The sequence below is a fragment of the Bos mutus genome, chromosome 5, assembly GCF_027580195.1.
Source record: "Bos mutus isolate GX-2022 chromosome 5, NWIPB_WYAK_1.1, whole genome shotgun sequence".
Classification (NCBI taxonomy): domain Eukaryota; kingdom Metazoa; phylum Chordata; class Mammalia; order Artiodactyla; family Bovidae; genus Bos; species Bos mutus.
This window is the reverse complement of record NC_091621.1, coordinates 15,468,088-15,486,920: the sequence shown is the minus strand read 5'-3', so window position 1 is coordinate 15,486,920 and position 18,833 is coordinate 15,468,088. Positions and strand designations below refer to the sequence as shown.

Here is an 18,833-nt window from a genome sequence, read left to right as displayed (position 1 = left end):
ACCCGTCTGACTGGAGCAGGCTCCTCCCCTGCCGCCCGCCTCCTACTGTCCTGCCCACTGATTGGGGGCGGGAGGTAGGAAGTTCGCCCTCATCTGCCCTGGAAAAGGAACAAGAGAAAAAGAAAAAGGATACCTAGCTCTCTCTCTTGTCCCTTTAGGAAGCCAGTTCCATGCCCTGAGCTCTCTTCTTCACTTGTCTTTATTTGGGGGATGGCGGAGGCATTCCTAGGCAGAAGTTTGCTGGGTCCTTGCTTTCACCAGAAGGGACCCTCCCTCTACCCTGAGTGTGATCCCTATTTACCCAGAGACTTGAAGTTAGTAGGCTTTTAGGGGTCTTGATTTTTTATTCAAGGTGACCCTATAAATTTGTTATTGAGTCGTGGAGGAGAAAAGGATTTTGATTTCTGTCTGCTCCTTCCTGCTGACAACCTATTTTTTTCAGGAGGAGAGACATCCTCCTAACCCTCCTCAACCTGTCTCTGGCCTACACACTTTGAGCTTTGCTGAAGTTCACTTCCTTCTTAGCTTTTCTGAGCCATTTATTTGTTGTGGTGAATGAAGTCTGTCAAAACACAGGAAGAACTCACTTCTCTGTGGAGTAAGAAAATCCAATCTAGACTGATGGATTTGGTCCTGCCTTACTCTGGTCCCACCCAGTTTTCAGATCTTCTTCCTCCCCAGACTCCCAGAGGAAAAAAGTATTTGTTGACCCCCGCAACCTGCCAGAGTTTCATCATCCCCACTCTGAAACTGTTCCTCTTCCAGAGAATTCAGCCTGAGTTTTGCACAGTTAGGCAGTTGTTTGTAGAACTGCATTGCAATGAATTGAATAGGAATTATCTTGATGCCTGCAAAGTCTGTTGAGTTGCAAGGAAAAAAAAACCTGGTTTCTGGTCACATTTTATCCACTGTTTGACCTTGAATGAGTTGGTTACTCCCTTCAGGCCATAATTTCTTCATCTAACAAGAGAAGATTGAACTAGAAATTCTCTAAATTCTAACATCACATATGACATTGTTCTCCATTCTGGGCCTCTGCAATAGACATTTTAGGTGATAGCTAATCTCTAGTGCTCTACTAGATTTTTCCTTCCTTCTCTCAGAAGTTTTCACATATAGCGCTATCAGAAAAAGTACTGGAACTATATAAAAAGTGGTGATTTGGGGCACCTTATTTGCTGGTCAGTTTTCCTGTTACTCCCCTGTCCCTCTGACCAGATTTAGGCTAGACTCTGGCCTTCCCTTTCTCGTCTCAAGGTTCTTTTTCTTACCCACAGGAATCTTCCTGACCCTCAGGGTCCTGCTGATGTCGCCGGGAAATTGGTGATACAGGCAGGACCGGGCTGCCATCCACGGGGCAGGTGAGTGGGCAGCAGATGGAGCTTGCCTTCTTCCACCTCTTTACCAGGATTGCATTTTTTCTAACCTTTCCGCTTCTGCACTTCCACTTTTCCACTACTTATCATGGGAAATAGCTGCCCCCGAAATGATCTCCCTCTCCTATCTCCCGCCCCGCCCCCCCTTAGGGGACTGGCACATGTCTTGGTCCTAGAAATTTGGTGTAGTCTTTGAGGTTAACCTTGGGTTCAGGGCACGCCTTTCAGTATGCTCAACGTGATGCGGGACTACCGCCCACAATGAAACAGTGCAGAGGTAGCTTACCGGTAAGCTAGGGTGACGCCGCGGCGCTAGGACCCAGATCCGGGTCAGGGAGCCGGGATGCCCGGCGCTAGGACCCGGCGGCGAAAGGCGGCTCTCTTGCGACCGCAGCTTCCCCGCCCCCTCCGGCTTCGGCTCACTCCTCCCCCGCCGGCCATGTTGGCTCCGCTCGGGCCCCGCGGTTGAGCCGCGTCCCCCTCCCCCTTCCCGGACCCCAGACCCCCTCCCCCGCGTTCCCCTCCCCTCCTGGCGCCCGGAGCGCGGCCATGTGAACCGCCAGTCCCCCGGGGAGAGACAAGCCCCGAGCCTGGCTGGACGCCGCCGCCTCAGGTCTGTTGGGAATGTGGCTGGGGGCCTGAGGGGAGGGAGCCCCGCTTTCATCCCAGGTTTCCCTCAGGGAACGGAGGCTCTGGAACCGCCTACAGCCTTGCGGGGAAGTCGTGGGGAGAGACGCCGACTTTCTAGTTAGGACCCAGCCCTGGGCGGGGGTCTTTCCGCCCAGGGGGCTGGAAGGAAAAGGGGGCTGGCCGGCCTGATGTAGACCCGGGATGGGGCGGCGGGGGCGGGAGCGAGAGGAGCTGTGGAGGCTCCCGGCGACGGCGGAGGCTGCGAGGAGGAGGCGGAGAAGCCTCCTGGCTGGTGGAGATGACTCCTGTGGGGGACTCAGGGTGGAATCCCCGGGAGGGGCTCCACCTCTTCAGAAGGGGTGGGGATTACCCGAGTGCGAAGGGTAGGTGAGGGGGTTCCCTGGACGGGTTACACACTCCGTTTGTGGGGGTTGGGGCGTTTTGGCAACGGTGAGTGGAGGTTAAAGGGCTTTCCAGGGGTCTCAGGGTGTCTCCTTGGCGGAATGGAGGGGTGGGTGCACGTTCTCTTGAGCTTGGCGAGCAGGAGCGAGCCCTGCTGGAGTGAAGCTGTGCTTGGCTTGGGGCCCTCGAGTCCAGGGAGAATCCCCCACTCCAAGGATGGGGGTTGGTAGGGCCGGTGCTGAGGCGTCCGGATTTGAGCTGGGCTTAGGGGCCGGAGGGAAGAATAAAGAGGGAACCCTTAACAAGCGGGATCCCTCTCTAAGGGGATCCCCATTTCCGTGGCAGAAAAGATGATCCCGCATCATCCCTTTCTTTCCTGAGGTCCCCAGTTTTCAGGGGAAGGCAGTGCCATCAGCAGTCATCCTTTGTAGGATTTGTTGGAGTGAGAGATTTGCATCCTTCGGGGGGCGATGCGGGGGGATAGCTTCCACCTCCATCTGTACACAAACAGCCCCTCCCCCAAGCCTCCCGCAGGAAGTGGCCGGGAAATGGCAGCTGTGCGTTTGCTGCTGCGTCTCTTGTTGTTTTGAAATGTCCATTTTAATCAGATTTGGTTTCAATTTCTGAGGCCTTCAGGCAAGCTTGGATCCTGCCAACCATGTGGTCTGAGAGTCCTTTCTTTCGACTTTTTTTTTTTTTCCTTTTTAGTAAACTTAATTTGTCAACTGAAAGTAGTCACTGCGGTTGCCTCACTGATCCCAATCCCCCCTCCAAAGCATCTCTGTCTCCTTGTGTGGATTTTTTTCTCCTGAGCTAGAGGTCATAGAAAATCAAACTCACTCATTCACCAGCAGGGCTACACTTTCAGTACAAGTGATGCAAATTCCCTGAGTGTAAAGAGCAGCCAGGAAGACTTGGGATCTTTTGTGGCATGAGAGTGGCTTTTGGAGATGTGTATATGAATATTAAATATATTCTTACATATGACAGTTGCTGTATTGCAGACCACTTGAGCAAGTGAGCTTGTGAAGAAGTTAATTCTGAGATGTGGAAGAAGAGGAGGGAAGGGGGAAGATTTAATTGAGTGGGATTTATGTGTTGGGGTAGGACTGATTTGCAGAGTGAGGGTGGTGGGCTTGTTCCTCAGTGGTGATTCTAGCCTAAGAATAAGTCCCTGTTGGAAGCCTGCTAGTTAACATCAGGGATGGTTTACCTTCTGCAGAAACAACTCATTAGGAGAGTTAGTTATCATATGACTTACGCCTCAGTTCATAAAAGACATTCTCTCTTATTACCATTCATGGAGAGCGGTAACCTTTTCCCCTGTTCTATGCAAAGTCATGTGTCTGTGCGAAGATTTTCTTTTTCTCCCACCTGATAATCCCAGGAGATTTTTATTGCAGCGGACAGTGATGGACTCTGTACTATGCCCCCAGGCACTTAGTTAGACCCTGGATTTGGTTTGAGGTGAGTTGGCCACAGGATTTTATTTATATTTTGAGAGATGGAAGTATTGAGATCATTTGAACTACCCTGAAGATGGCTTAAGCCTAACATTTAAATAATCTTTTCAGTATTTTCCACCTGAATTGTAGATTCTTATATTAAAGGTCCAGGATAGGACCTGGTAGACATGTATGATGATGTGACAGCGGCATCATCACTGTTAGGATAGCAGCATTGCTCTTTTTACTGGGCTTTTGGAGTTGATATTCTGGAAACAGTAAAAACAAGTTCAGTGTCATTGTCCTTTTTTTTGCCCCTCTGCTTGACTGGTTGGCTCCTTTGAGTTGCTTTCTGACTGGCTTGACTTGACACTGATTTTTAAGTTCCCCTTTCTTCAACCTTTGTTTACCTAGATTCGGGCCTGACAGAACAGTAAATTGGTTTTCCCTGTTGGAAATTAAAACAATAAAGGAAGGAGAAAGACTACTCCTGTTTCTTTGGACTCTTTAAGAGAAGTTGATTTTTGAGATAGCTGTGGCTTCATTCGATGTGATTGATCAGAAAACTGAATGAAGTAAAGCTTTCATGTCCTTTTTGTAAAATGGATGTATTTTTCTCTCAGAAGTGGATTTCTGAATATTGACTTTGTTGGTTTTTTTTTTTTTAAGCCTCTCTGTAGAGGAGAAAATTTGAGATGTAGAGAGAACTATGTGGGCCGACCTCAGAGTCAGTCAGAAATCTAGAATGCCCTGCGAGGCTCATCTTGCAGTCTTGTGGTTCTGGAATTGGGTGTTGCCAAGGGAGAAGCAAAGCTTGTTAGGGTTACTGTGTCTTGCTCCTGTTGACCTTTCTTCTCACCTCTGAAGAGGTCTGCTATATTCTTTTACTAAAATAATAAAATAGTTAAAATAATGTGGAAGTTATTCCAATAACTGGTATGCTGCTCAGTCTTGTGTGAGATGTGTACAGTAAGGCAGTAATGTCAGAAATTTTATTTCCTATGACATAGAGTGACTTATAAAACTCTTGAGGATTTTGTGGGGCAAGTAATCTTCTGGATTTGTTTCTTAGGATATGAATGTTCTCATATACCTCATAGCTCAAGATTATACTTTCTCAGCATTGTTGCACATGGGTCAGAGGGACCATTTTTCACCATCTTGTTGTTTTTCATAATTCTGATCTATAAAATTATAAATTTATAAAACCTGCTTCACTAAACGGGATCTTTACCCTGCCTTCTCAGCTCAGGTGTTTTTTTGTTTGTTTGTTTGTTTTTTGAAGAAAGGGGTGAAGTCTGACTGTTAGAGCTGAAATGGAGAAACAGAGCTTGAAAGGGAAATAACCTTGTTACAGCCTCTGGAGTGTGGCTTTTAATGTCCTGCAATTTTAAAGGCATTTCCAGTTCTCTGGTGAAGTGACCAAAGCAGTGGCAGAAACCTAGCCTAGATTGTTGGTATGTGGTTCCTTTATTCAGTCACCAAAGATTTTAAAACCTGCTATATACCTTGAGTGTTCAGTTAAATCATTCTTCCCTGTTTCTAGGCCTTATTTTCTGCATGAGACATCTGTCTAAAATATGTCAAGATTTGGGGCCTTTCTTCCCTCTAGAAGAGTTACCTCTATGAACAATGAAACTGAATTTTTTGTGTTCCTACTATTCTCTGAGAATGGTAGGAGCAAAAAACCTATTCTATATTGGATGAGTAAATTGATAGTAACACGAAAAGATAGGTTTATTCGTTCATTTGCTTAATCTACAGTTTCAACAAATATTTCCTTTCATTTTTTTATGTACTCAGCACTAAATTAAGTGCTGGAGATATAATGGTAGAACTAATACCTGGTTGATGCTGTAGAACCTACATGTGTGCTCAGTCGTCAGTCTTGTCTGATTCTTTGTGACCCCGTGGACTGTAGCCTGCCGGGCTCTCGAAGTTCATGGGGTTTTCCATGCAATACTGGAGTGGGTTGCCATTTCCTACTCCAGGGGATCTTCCCAACCCAGAGATTGAACCCATGACGAACTCTTGAACTGGCAGGTGGATTCTTTACCACTGCGCCACCTGGGCCCCCTAGACCCTACATGGTATAGAAGAAATAAGAACAGAGAACAATCATCTTTGTGTTCTGTGCAGCTTGGACATGGCAGTTGTCTTTGAATAGCTTTCCTTAGTATAATAACCTTCCTTCTTTCATCTTCCTTCTGCCTCGCTGTCCTGACTAGAAAAGGGAGGTTAAGGAAAGGACATTATAAGAGAATGATCCTCAGTCAGTATGGCTATAGTCTGAGTCAGCATTCCAAGGGAAGTCAGTTACCAGTGCTGTCAAAATGGACTATCCTGACAGGAGAAGAAGGCATGTTGATTTTGTGGCTTGACACTTGGAACTCTATTGGTGGAGGAAGACAGCCTAGCCAGGGAAGGGGTTTTTAGATTTGAAAGGCAAGTCATCCTTGTTTGCAGCATCAGGCATTGGGAATAGTGAGAACTTTTGGATCTTCCCCAGAGAATAGGATAGGAATGGGAAATGAGGCTGCTTTTGTATTAGAGCAGAGTTTTTCAACCTTGAGCAAGAGCCAAATAATCCTTTGTTGTGGTGGGTTGTCTTGTGTATTACATGATCATTAGGAGCATCCCCAATGTCGATTTCTTAGATACCAATAGCATATACCTTTCTCCATAACTAAATGTCCCCTGGTTGGGAACCACTGTATTAGAGTATGGTGGGTGAATCCAGAGATATTCAGTGTTCAGAAATATCATAACATGCACCATTACAAATCTAAAATGTAGTCATATGATTTATTTACTATACTGCAAGATTTACATTCACCGTTTAGTAAAGACAGGTGTTTGAAATCTCTTCCTAGGCCCCCATATTAGAAATCTCTCTGGAATTTTAGCATTCTGTATGGGAAGAATGAAGCAAAAAGCTGCAGGCATTGCTCAAGGGTCCAGCTGGGTGGTGTTGATGTGTCTTGTTTGGGGGTAGGTAGCCTCAGAGGTCTGAGTGTTGGTGTTGGTCAGGGCACCTGCAACAGTGTTGAAATTTGCAATGTTTATTTCAATACTTTGTGCATTGTCAGCCTTTTTCTGTTAAAGCCGTGTCACAGGTCCACAGAGTAGTACCTCTTCAGTTGCAACTGAGAGAAAGAGCAGGCTGTTTGGCCATGTGGCAAGAGCTTTACTGCCTCAAGCTTAAGGGGCAGTGTCCCTCCTTTAACTCTTATAAATGAAGCTTAAAGGCTCTTAAGAGATCCATTTACATAGTACTGGGACTGGGCTGGGTGCTGGCCTGATTGTACTTCCTGGTCAGGAGAGATGTCTACTATTCTGGGAGTTGGGCACTAACTGATTTCCTTTTTTTATTTGGCCAAAATCCTGTTAGTTCAAAGGGAGACACTCTCCTTTGCTTTACTGTTCTCATTAGCTCTAGATGGGAAGACATGATTTACCTTCAGGCCTCATCGTGAAAATCATCTTGGGTAGAAAGGTTAAAATAAAATACCTCTGATTTTATTGCTGAGAGTACCTGCCCACATTTTCTTTGCATTCCTGTACTGTGGTGCCATATTTAAGTGACATCTGAAATTAAAAGGCGCTTGCTCCTTGGAAGAAAAGCTATGACAAACCTAGACAGCATATTAAAAAGCAGAGACATCACTTTGCTGACACAAAGGCCCATATAGTCAAAGCTCTGGTTTTTCCAGTAGTTGTGTACGGATGTGAGAGTTGGACCGTAAAGAAGGCTGAGCAGCGAAGAATTGATGCTTTCGAGTTGTGGTACTGGAGAAGACTCTTGAGAGTCCTTTGGATAGCAGAGATCAAACCAGTCAATCCTAAAGGAAATCAACTCTGAATATTCATTGGAAGGACTGATGCTGAGGCTGAAGCTCCAAAACTTTGGCCACCTGATGCAAAGAGCCAACTCATTGGAAAAGACCCTGATGCTGGGAAAGATTGAAGGCAGGAGGAGAAGCAGGTGACAGAGGATGAGATGGTTGGATGGCGTCACTGACTCAATGGACATGAATTTGAACAAATTGGGAGATAGTGAAGGACAGGGAAGCCTGGCATGCTGCAGTCCATGGGGTTGCAAAGAGTTGGACACGATTGCGCGCTGAACCACAAAAGTATACAGTGAGTCTGGCTGGCAGGATCATCCCTGCTTTTGTAATATCTCTCATAGTAGTAAAATAGTAATGGTTTTAAAGTAACTTGTCAAGGTCACACAGCTAGTGGTAGTAGAGCTGGAATTAGTACCTAAAGCCCACTGTTGTTCCACTGATCTCACTGCACAGCACAGAGTATTTTATGTTTCTTTCTAGGAAGTTTCTTATAAATGAAGTGATTGTGGTACTGGTGACCCCTCAGTAGAGGCTGCTGGGGAAATAGACCTCAGGCACTAGATAACTTCTCATTCCTTTTACTTATCTGATTTCTGTAAGCCATCCATTTATGCTTGCTGCTGCTGCTAAGTCGCTTCAGTAGTGTCCAACTCTGTGCGACCCTATAGACGGCAGCCCACCAGGCTCCTCTGTCCCTGGGATTCTCCAGGCAAGAATACTGGAGTGGGTTGCCATTTCCTTCTCCAATGCATGCATTCATGCTAAGTCACTTCAGTCATGTTCCACTTTGTGCGACCCTATGGACAGCAGCCCACTAGGTTCCTCTGTCCACAGGATTCTCTAGGCAAGAATACTGGAGTGGGTTGGCATTTCTTTCTCCCCGTTTATGCTTATTAGTATATAATTTGTGACACAGGAAATGGTATACTGTCCCAGACTAGCAGAGATGAAAAAGTCACTAGTTTCCTCATGGATTCAAACAGAAAAAGGACAACTAACTGTGGCCTATCATTGAGTGGGAGAATATAGTCCAGCAGATATAGGAGAGAAGATGTGTGTCTCACACACCCCAGCAGATATGTGGCTGTGCATAAAACTGGAGGAGTGGAGAGGTGGGGATCAGATGAGATTGGCTGTCATCTGATTATCAAGCATAGCATTTCTAGACTTGTATAATGAATTACTGAATATCCTCTCTGTGATGTAAGTTTGTTTATAGCTTTGTTTATTATTATTTTGGCTGTACTACCTGGCTGGAGGGATCTTAGTTCCCCGACCAGGGATTGAACCCAGGCCCCAGTAGTGAAAGTACCGAGTCCTAACCACTAGACCAGCAGGGAATTCCCTGTGATGTACGCTTTCCCAGGTGGCTCAGAACCTGCCTGCCAATGCAGGAGATGTGGGTTTGATCCCTGGGAAAATCCCTGGAGAAGGAAATGGTAATCTACTCCAGTATTTCTGCCTGGGAAATCCCCTGATGAACAGAGGAGCCTGGTGCGCTATAGTCTACGGGATCGACAATCCATGGGGTCCCAAAGAGTTGGACATGACTTAGTGACTGAGCATGCATGCAACCTAGGAGATAGAGGATGAACTTTTCTTCCTTAATGTCTTTCATTTTGGAAGGATCACTATTCTCACAATGCTTATTTATCAGACTGTTAGTGCTAAGGAGTGGCCTTTAACTATAGGGAAATCTTGGAGGGCCCTGAGGTCTTCTCTGTAGAGACCCAGTTTCTTCATTGATGCCTAGCAAGTTTGGATCTGCTGCTTATTTTAGAATGAAGATAGGAAATCCTGTATGGAAAATAAGTTTATCCTAAAAACTTTTCGTTCCTTAAATTGACAAAATACATTGGCTTTTATTTTTCAAATTCTAGTTAAAATTGATGAAGGTGGAGACAATTACAGTATTAAGCATGGAAAATCTTATAGCTATCATACCATATGCTATACTGGGTTTTTGTTTCATGCTCAGGTTCTTAGGTTCACCTAATGGTGGCCGATTTGTATTATCTAGCATGTTCAAGAATATGGTTCTTACAAACCTTGGGCAGTGGTCTTATATATTCTTAACTAATTTATTCATTCTTTAAAAAGCTTTACTTCTGGTTATTTTATTTTATTTTTTTAAGAAGTTATTAAAAAAAAAAACCTCACCTAGGGGACATCCCTGGTGGTCCAGTGGTTAAGACTCTGTGCTCCCAGATTTGACCCCTAGTCAGGGACCTAGATCCCACATGCACAACCGAATAAAAACAAAACAAAAACTGTAACCTAGGACTTCCCAGGTGGCACAGTGGATAAGATTCCATCTGCCTGTGCAGAGGACATGGGTTCAATCCTGGTCCAGGAAGATTGCACATGCTGCAGAGCAACTAAGCCCGTATGCCACAAGTGTTGAAATCTGCGTGCTCTAGGGCCTGCAACAAAGAGTAGCCCCCACTCTCCGCAACTAGGGAAAGCCTTCTCGCACCAATGAAGACCCAGCACAGCCATAAATAAATAAAATTATATATTAAAAAACACACATAACCTAGGTCTGCTTATTATTTCATCTTGGGAGCTTGATAAATCTTTCTACCTGAATTCTTCTGTCCTTTTTCAAAATGTAGTAACCAGAGGAGTTGCTTTTTCTGTATCACAACAGATCATGTCTCTCACAGGTCAAATTAGTATGTGCTAGTATATCCTAAGAATCTGATTGATGTGTCAGACTTTGCCAATAATCCTAGCTTCTGTTTCCTATCTTTCTTCCTTTTTCTCTTTGCTCTATCAAAGGTAAATTTACTCTTTAAAAAAAAATTGTTTGTTTAATTTTTATGAAGATCTATTTATTTTCGGCTATACTGGGTCTTAGTTGCCACACACTGACTTTGTTCAGTTGCAGTGAGCGGTGGCTAGTCCTTGTTGTAGTGTGTGGGCTTCTCATGCGGTGGCTTCTCTTGTGGAGCACAGACTCTGGGGCGGTCACGCTCAGTAGTTATGGGGCACGGGCCAAGTTGCTCCACTGCATGTGGGTTCTTCCTAGACCAGGGGCCAAACCCATGTCCCCTGCATTGGCAGGCAGATTCTTAACCACTAAAGTTCCTCAAAATAATTTTATTTATTTATTTATTTATTTTTGGCTATGCTGGGTCTTTGTTGCTTCAAGGGCTTTTCTGTAGTTTTGTACAGAGGGGGCTACTCTGTAGTTGCAGTGTGCGGGCTTCTCATTTTGGTGCACGGGCTCTAGGGTTCATGGGTTTCAGTAATTTTGGCTCCCTGGCTCCAGAGCACAGGCTCAATAGTTGTGGCGCATGAGCTTAGTTGCTGTGTGGCATGTGAGTTCTTCCTGGACCGGGATCGAACCCATGTCTCCTACAGTGACAGGCGGGTTCCTTACCACTGAGCCACCAGGGAAGCGCTAAAGATAAATTTATTCTAATCAGCATTCCTACTAGTATATCACCTCATATTCAGTAGAGGGTAAAGAACTTTTTAACCATATTTCTCCCCAATGAGCCACTGCATTTTACAGTTTAAGTACCTAGCAGTTCTCTCAGTGACCCTTTACATTTAAGCCACAAAACCAAAACATGGGGAAGTAGTCATAACAAAATACTGTTCTTTAGTTTTCCAGCTCTGACACTTTTCAGAGCTATGTTCTTGAGAGCGTAGGATTTCCCATGAAAAAGGAGTAGAAGTGTTACTTGATGATTTGAATTTTGCCATTATGATCAGCTTTCCTGAAATGTGTGCTTTTCAAATTCCTTTACTCAGGTAACTATACTGTCTTCTGATGTCTGAGGCTATAGATAGGATAACATGAAAATTAACTCAACTATAATAATAAAACATGATATGTATTAAATATACATTTTCTGCCAACATGTCCATGCTTTCCTGTCAAAAGATGGCTTTGGGAACCTTCTGTAGACCTTGAGAATGGGACTCTGACCTTAATTGAGGGGGAGAAAAAAGGATGGAGAATGTTTGATTGAGGGCTAATATCTTAACACAGAGGGGTAGCCTGGGCTGGGGGTTAAAAGGGTGGAGCTTATACTGGGGAAAGACTCCTCCAGGCAGCTATTTTGGTTTTTCTCCCTAACTCTTTGTATCTCTACCAGGCTGATTTTTTAAAAAATGCTTTCTATAGGGTCATTGCCCAGATTGAACGTGAACGTGAAGTCACTCAGTCGTGTCCAACTCTTTGCGACCCGATGGACTGTAGCCAACCAGGCTCCTCTGTCCATGGGATTTTCCAGGCAATAGTACTCGAGTGGATTGCAATTTCCTTCTCCAAGGGATCTTTCTAACCCAGAAATCAAACCCGGGTCTCCCGCATTGTAGACAGACGCTTTACCATCTGAGCCACCAGGGAAGTCTAGATTAGGAGTATATTTCCTCTTCCTCTTCTCTTTTTCTTCAACCCCTTTTCTCCCCACCACTCTGCCCTGTCCAGTACTTATATAGGAGAAGGGTAAGTAAAGTAGATGGAAGGGTGGGGGCATTACTTCTAGAATATTTCAGGTGACATAACCTTGTTTAACCGCTAGTATTTTTTTCCCCTTTCTCTCCCCTCCTACAGAAATGGAGGCAAACGACCATTTTAACTTTACTGGCCTTCCCCCTGCACCTGCTGCCTCAGGACTGAAACCCTCTCCTTCCTCAGGGGAGGGGCTCTACACTAACGGGTCTCCCATGAACTTCCCCCAGCAAGGGAAAAGTGAGTGTGAGGGCCATGTGGCCTGGGAGGGAGTGGGCTTCATTTCTTTATAGTAGATTGATGGGATCAGTGGGCTCGCCTCTGGGTTGGCTATTTCACAACAGCTCTCTTTTATGTCAGGTAGGAAGGGAGGAAGTGAATCCTCAGAACTCCAGCTGCTGGAGAGAAATCAAGCTTCTTAGAGCAAGTTCTAGGGGGTTTTGGAAGAAACACTGTTAGTTTTAAGGTTGGAAGAGATTAGAAGAATATACTGGCCTTTTCTTATTAGCTTGTTCTTCTGTTAGCCCTGTTCCCTGGCTACTGCCCCAAAGTGGTGAGGTGGCTACTGCTTCTGATAACCAGGTTGCACCCGTGAGAAAGAGATAAAGGGCCAGTCCTCTGAGAAACTGTTTTTAGAGGTTGGAGTAGCCGCCCCTAGGACTGGAGGTAGAGGGGTTGGGTGAGGGTTGGGATGTGTTTGCTTTTTAGTTTGTGCAGCGGAGAAGAGGGCGGATGCTTGAAGTGCCTGTATCACTTCCTGTCCTTGTGGATAGAAGAGAGGGACAGGGGGAGTTTTAAGTTTACCTACTTCCCCAGAGAGAAACATCTGTAATTCCAGACGGAAGTGCTGCTGCCAGGATCAGGTCTTTCCCTGGATTTGGCTTATCAGTTGCTCTCAGCAGTGGCTCTGCCAAGTACCTCTCTACTCTTGCCTTGGTTTCAGTCAGGTACTTTATGCTTGGAAGCAGGGGGAGCTCAAATGCGTCCCTGCTTCCTTGCAGCAGAAAAATACTGCCCCAGGCTTATGCTTAACCACCACTCCCTCCTCTCTTCAACCAGAGGGTTGCAGATAGAAACTCCCCCACCTCCCCTGAAGCTTCCTTAGTATTTTGGTTTCTTTTATTCGGTTGCCCTCCAGTCCAGAGGCTGCCATGGGTGTTGAAAGCTGAAGTCTGCAGTACTGGTCATGCAGAGATTCCCCTCGGTGCCTATTACCCTGTGGGGTACAGTGCCTATGGGGAGGGGCCAAGTCCAGTCTCTTCTGAGCTGGGATCTTGCTGCTGTGGTGACTGCAGATTCTATTCTTAGCCCAGCACAAAGTGCTGGATCTGCATGTGCCAGTGAGGTGGAGGCTGTCCCTTCTGGTGCCACCGTGGGGCCAAACAGGCACTGGGAAAGGCAGGGGGGCGGGGGAAGGGAAATGGAGAATTCAGTCATGCCACTCCAAGGGAAGAATTCCTCCAGGGAATGAGGGTGGGGAAGAATGCAAGTCACTGTAGGGATTCTGCAAACAGTTTCATTTAGAAAAGAAAAAAAAATTAAAAAGCCCTGAGCGTCAGCAGCAGCCATCTCCCTGCTGGTCGTTTCTGTAGTAGGCCGGGAGAGTTCCCCAACCCCCTACTCAGCAGCCTCAGCTGCAGTTGCTAAGCTTACATCCAGGAGCATCTGGGTTTGGTGTTCCCTGGAGACCAAAAAACTGTAAATATAGTAGAGGGGGAATCCCCCACCCCTTCACCTTTACTTTTTCTAGTCAGTGCTGTTCCTTTAGAAGAATTGGTATTGTTACTTGCATACATATCTGAAACTGACCCTTTTCCCTCCTTCTCTGCCAGGTTTGAATGGGGATGTGAATGTTAATGGCTTATCTACTGTATCTCACACTACTACTTCAGGGATTTTGAACTCTGCTCCCCACTCCTCCAGCACCTCACACCTCCATCACCCCAACGTGGCCTACGACTGTCTCTGGAACTACTCACAGTACCCATCTGCCAATCCTGGCAGCAACCTCAAGGACCCACCCCTTCTCTCCCAGTTCTCGGGGGGACAGTACCCACTCAACGGCATCCTTGGGGGCAGCCGGCAACCTTCATCCCCAAGTCACAACACTAACCTTCGGGCTGGGAGCCAAGAGTTCTGGGCCAACGGTACCCAGAGTCCCATGGGGCTTAACTTCGATTCACAGGAACTCTATGATTCCTTTCCCGACCAGAATTTTGAGGTGATGCCCAATGGACCCCCTAGTTTTTTCACCTCCCCACAGACTTCTCCTATGTTGGGATCCAGCATCCAGACCTTTGCACCCTCCCAGGAGGTAGGCAGCGGTATCCATCCTGATGAGGCAGCAGAAAAGGAACTTACTTCCGTCGTGACAGAGAATGGTGCTGGCTTAGTAGGCAGCCTGGAGCTGGAAGAAGAGCAGCCAGGTATAACTCATGTGGGTCCATGAGCTGGGTTGGGAGAGGGAAAATGGGGCTGTCGGGGGCAGTGGCTTTTTGAGGTGAGGAAAACTTGTCTTTCCAGCTCTCTGCAGTGGAGGCTGATTTGCATGTTGGTGATTAGCAGAGCCAAGTGGCTGGTGTTTTTGTGGCAGCAGCACCAGCTCGAGAGTGGGAGTGCAAATTATTTCAAGCTCATGCAGAGCTGCTGGCCTGGAGAGGGCAGGTGGGCGAGCCCGAAACAGCCCCAACAGACACCCTGCATCAAGAAAGGCTTCTTCTAAGATATAGGAAGGGGTTGGAGCATCAGCAAGAGGCAAAGAGGCCAATTTGATTTGACTGTGGCAGAGCCAGACTGGCTGCTAAAGTGGGCTGAGCCCTAAGTAGTGATTGGCACATGAAGGAGGGAAGGAATAGGCAGAGCATACCATTCTTGTCTACTCAGTCTCCTTTCTTTTTTGTTGTTCTTAGCATTGGTGCATGTGCAGTCCCTCTCATCTTTTCCCTCAGAATATAATTTGCTATTGATTCCAAGTACAAGGGATGACCACCCTGTAAAGTCACAGGATGTTTTCTCTAACACCTGTTCCCACTGAATGGGGGAAAATAGCTGAAAACATGATGGGTTCTTGTCTCAGACCCCACTCTTCTTTTCCCTTTTTATCTGCTGTAAGATCTTACACATCTTTGTTTAATCAAAGTTCTTGGTATTTTCGGTACCCAACATAGAACTGGCACCCATAAATGTTGAAAGAATGATCATCTGTCCCTCTAGCAAAGATTGCCTACTATAGCTGACTGAACCCGTTGAAGGCACTGACTTTGACTTTTGCCTTCTCCTGGGGTATCCTAGAACTAAAGATGTGTGGCTACAACGGCTCCGTCCCTTCTGTGGAATCATTACACCAGGAGGTCTCAGTCTTGGTCCCTGATCCCACAGTGAGCTGCTTAGATGATCCTTCACATCTTCCTGATCAACTGGAAGACACTCCAATCCTCAGTGAAGTCTCTCTTGAGCCCTTCAACACTCTGGCACCGGGTAGGCTTGGAGATTGACTCCCTTCAACGTATCCATGCAGAGGGTAACTGACTTATACCACCTAGAAGAGATAGTAAGCCAGGGAAAGTATTTGGGAATTTGGGCCCCTGGGGCCCCCAGATGATCCTGGCAGATCACAGTTTCATGCCACTGGCCTGACTGTGCCAATTGCACTCTGAGCTGAATTGGATCATTTCCCACGTTCTCTCCCAGTGTTCCTTTTGGCCAGGAGCCCTGGATAGGGACTTCTTACAACACAGTTGGGCTATTTGGGTTCTCACTAACTGGAAAGAAAACATTACCTTTTACCACACTGTTTTATGATAGATACTAGAATTTGGTGTTGGTCTATGGGTTAATAGAACCATTGCCTTTCCTTCCCTAATACTAGAAAGAACCTTCACCCTGTAGGAACTAGAATTGGATATTTTCACACTAATATTTCTTAAATCTCACTTGCTGATTTTCTACCCTTAAAGAGCCAGTGAGTGGAGGACTCTACGGTATAGATGACACGGAGCTGATGGGTGCAGAGGACAAGCTGCCTCTGGAGGACAGCCCTGTAATATCTGCCCTTGATTGCCCTTCCCTCAATAATGCCACTGCCTTCAGTCTCCTGGCAGATGACAGTCAAACTTCAGCCTCTATTTTTGCCAGCCCCACCTCTCCACCTGTCCTCGGGGAGTCTGTTCTGCAAGGTGAGTGAGAAAAGCTAGACAAAGTCCTTGACCTAGGAAAAGGTGAAAGTACAGGCCTTAGGGCTGGGAGATCTATGAGAACACTTTGCTGGGAGCTAAGGGGTCATGGGATGGTGTATGGTGGGACTGAAAAAAGGCATTCTGACTTCTTCTCTGTGCCCAAAAGAACTTGTGGGGTAAGACTTGGAGTTTGCAGGAGAAAGGAACCCAGAGGCCTTTATTGGCTCCAGGTGAAAGGTATTCACACAGTGAGAGCAGCAGCAGTTTTGCCCTTTAACCTTCATGAATGATAGGGGAGGACAGCCAAAGGCTGCTTCTCTTTTTCCTATCCTAGGGGAAAGCCCTTGAAGTAACCTTGCTTAACTTAGTCCAGGTTTGTCTGAGTAGATTCTCTTATTTTATAGGGTCATTTTTCCTTTATCCATCCTGTCCCTTTGTATTCTAGATAATAGCTTTGACCTGAATAATGGTAGTGATGCAGAACAGGAAGAAATGGAGACTCAGGCTTCAGACTTCCCACCTCTGACCCAGCCAGCCCCTGACCAGTCATCCACTATTCAGCTACATCCAGCAACCTCGCCAGCAGTCTCACCAACAGCCTCCTCAGCAGTCTCCCTGCCAGTGTCTCCAGCAGCCTCTCCAGAAATTTCCCCAGCCATCTCCCCAGCAGCCTTCCCAGAGGTCTCTCCAGCCTCCTCAGCAGCCCTCCCACCAGTCTCCTCCGAAGTCTCCTTGACAGCCTCCCCAGTGACCTCCCCAAAAGCCTCCCCTGCAGCTTCCCCGGCAGCTGTCTTTCCGACAGTCTCCCCAGCAGACAAGGATATCAGCAGCGTCCCTGAAACAACTGCTGACCTGGAAGACACCACTGTAGAAGGAGTCCCTCCCTCTGGTAGCGGTGAGTCTCTAGATTCTGTTCCACCCCTGACTGGTTCCAGGGAAATGTATCTGTCTCATTTAGCATTTAGCTCCTTCTCACTGACCTGTTGTTTCAGTATTTTGCTTGACCTCTTAACTTGGGTATCCCTGTCTTCCTCCCCCAGGTGATGTCCTGAGGAGACGTATTGCTACCCCAGAAGAAGTTCGTCTTCCCCTCCAACATGGGTAAATGCTCTAATTTGTTACATGTGTTGACCTTTGACACATTTAATGAATAATTCTAGGAAGAAGGGAAGGGAACTCTCATCTGAGATGGGGGAGGAATGGACTAGACAAGAATAGGTTAAAGGATAGTTATCTGCAATGATAATGTTTCTGGGCATGAGATTCTTAGGCTTGCTTTCTTCCTTTGTCGCGGTCTTCCTTCCCTCACCCATTCTTTCCTCATTTTGTGGCCACTTAGTTTTTTCCTCGAGGGGCTAGTGCTGTTATCTTTTCCAAATTCAGCTGGTGGGTCTGGGGTTCAGGTGTCCAAATGAGTTAATTTGTCCTATATGTTTGGAGAAGGAATAGCAGTGAATGGGGAGTGGCTTCATCCCCATGAATCAGGATTTTTTTTTTTTTTTTAATGCACTCTAAGGGCAGGAACAGTATGTGACCAGAATGAACAAGCCAGCTAACACCAAGGGCTTTGTAGGAATAACTGCCTTCCTGATCTTCCCCACCCCCACCCCTCTAGGCTACTTGTGGTCACCAAGTCTGAGTTCTGCTTTAAGTTTTGAGAGAAAGATAAGGCTTAGTCTTAGAATAATCTGTTGCTCAGAACACAGAGTTCCTTACTAAACCCTGGCCTCTACGGAGTCATTTCATGGAGTCGGCAGTGAGTGTGTTCTTCTGCTTGCCTCCCTACCCTCTGTCATTTCTGCCTTTATTCTCTTAGGTCTCTGCTGGAAGCCCAGTAATTTGTCCTGAATGGCATTAGGGGGGGTTTCTGGCTGCTCCTCTGGCTGACTTTGGAAGGGGACGGGTGGAGGTCTTCCTGGGCTTGTGCAGTGTGGTGTGTTGCTTTCCCCTGAGGCACTGAGGGGCTTGAGGCTCAGGCCTGCCTTCTGGCCAAGCTTGTGTCTCAGAAAAAGTGAAAGTGAAGTCACTCAGTTGTGTCTGACTCTTTGCCACCCCATGGACTGCAGCCTACCAGGCTCCTCCATCCATGGGATTTTCCAGGCAAGAGTACTGGAGTGGGGTGCCATTTCCTTCTCCAGAGGATCTTCTTGACCCAGGGATTGAACCTGGGTCTCCTGCACTGTAGGCAGACACTTTACCGTCTGAGCCACCAGGGAAGTCTTGTGCCTCTGCATCTACATGCAGTTCCAGTGAGATAGGTGTGGGGAGGGCTATCTGCTTAGTGGGGTTGGCTTCTGGGTGGCTTAAGAGTGGGTAGGGGTGTGACCTGGCGGCAGGGCCCGTGTGTTTCTCTGGCAGATGGCGGAGAGAGGTGCGCATCAAGAAGGGCAGTCACCGATGGCAGGGGGAGACCTGGTATTACGGCCCTTGTGGGAAGAGGATGAAACAGTTCCCGGAAGTGATCAAGGTAATGGAGCTTTCGTGGA

General features: G+C 46.7%; 2 protein-coding genes across 7 annotated transcripts in view; one reads left to right on the top strand and one right to left on the bottom strand.

The window, feature by feature from the left end:
• BAZ2A (bromodomain adjacent to zinc finger domain 2A) overlaps positions 1-18,833 on the top strand; it is a 35,006-nt gene that overhangs the window by 3,610 nt on the left and 12,563 nt on the right. For 2 of the 6 annotated variants that reach the window (XM_070370418.1, XM_070370419.1), the window contains exons 2-9: positions 1,278-1,361; positions 12,275-12,412; positions 14,005-14,598; positions 15,464-15,649; positions 16,129-16,347; positions 16,793-17,242; positions 17,388-17,448; positions 18,706-18,814. In XM_070370418.1, coding sequence (XP_070226519.1) covers positions 12,277-12,412; positions 14,005-14,598; positions 15,464-15,649; positions 16,129-16,347; positions 16,793-17,242; positions 17,388-17,448; positions 18,706-18,814 — 1,755 coding nt within the window. In that variant the 5' untranslated portion in view covers positions 1,278-1,361; positions 12,275-12,276. Of the gene's footprint in view, positions 1-1,277; positions 1,362-1,807; positions 1,990-7,589; positions 7,997-12,274; positions 12,413-14,004; positions 14,599-14,709; positions 14,837-15,463; positions 15,650-16,128; positions 16,348-16,792; positions 17,243-17,387; positions 17,449-18,705; positions 18,815-18,833 lie in introns of those variants that run through there. The other 4 variants (XM_070370421.1, XM_070370417.1, XM_070370420.1 and 1 more) reach the window with 3 other exon arrangements.
• The window catches only part of RBMS2 (RNA binding motif single stranded interacting protein 2), an 83,944-nt gene continuing 71,755 nt past the window's right edge, over positions 6,645-18,833 (bottom strand). Inside the window, exon 14 of the mRNA XM_070370424.1 lies at positions 6,645-6,888. The gene's annotated coding sequence lies outside the window, so the exon portion shown is untranslated. The remainder of the gene's footprint in view (positions 6,889-18,833) is intronic.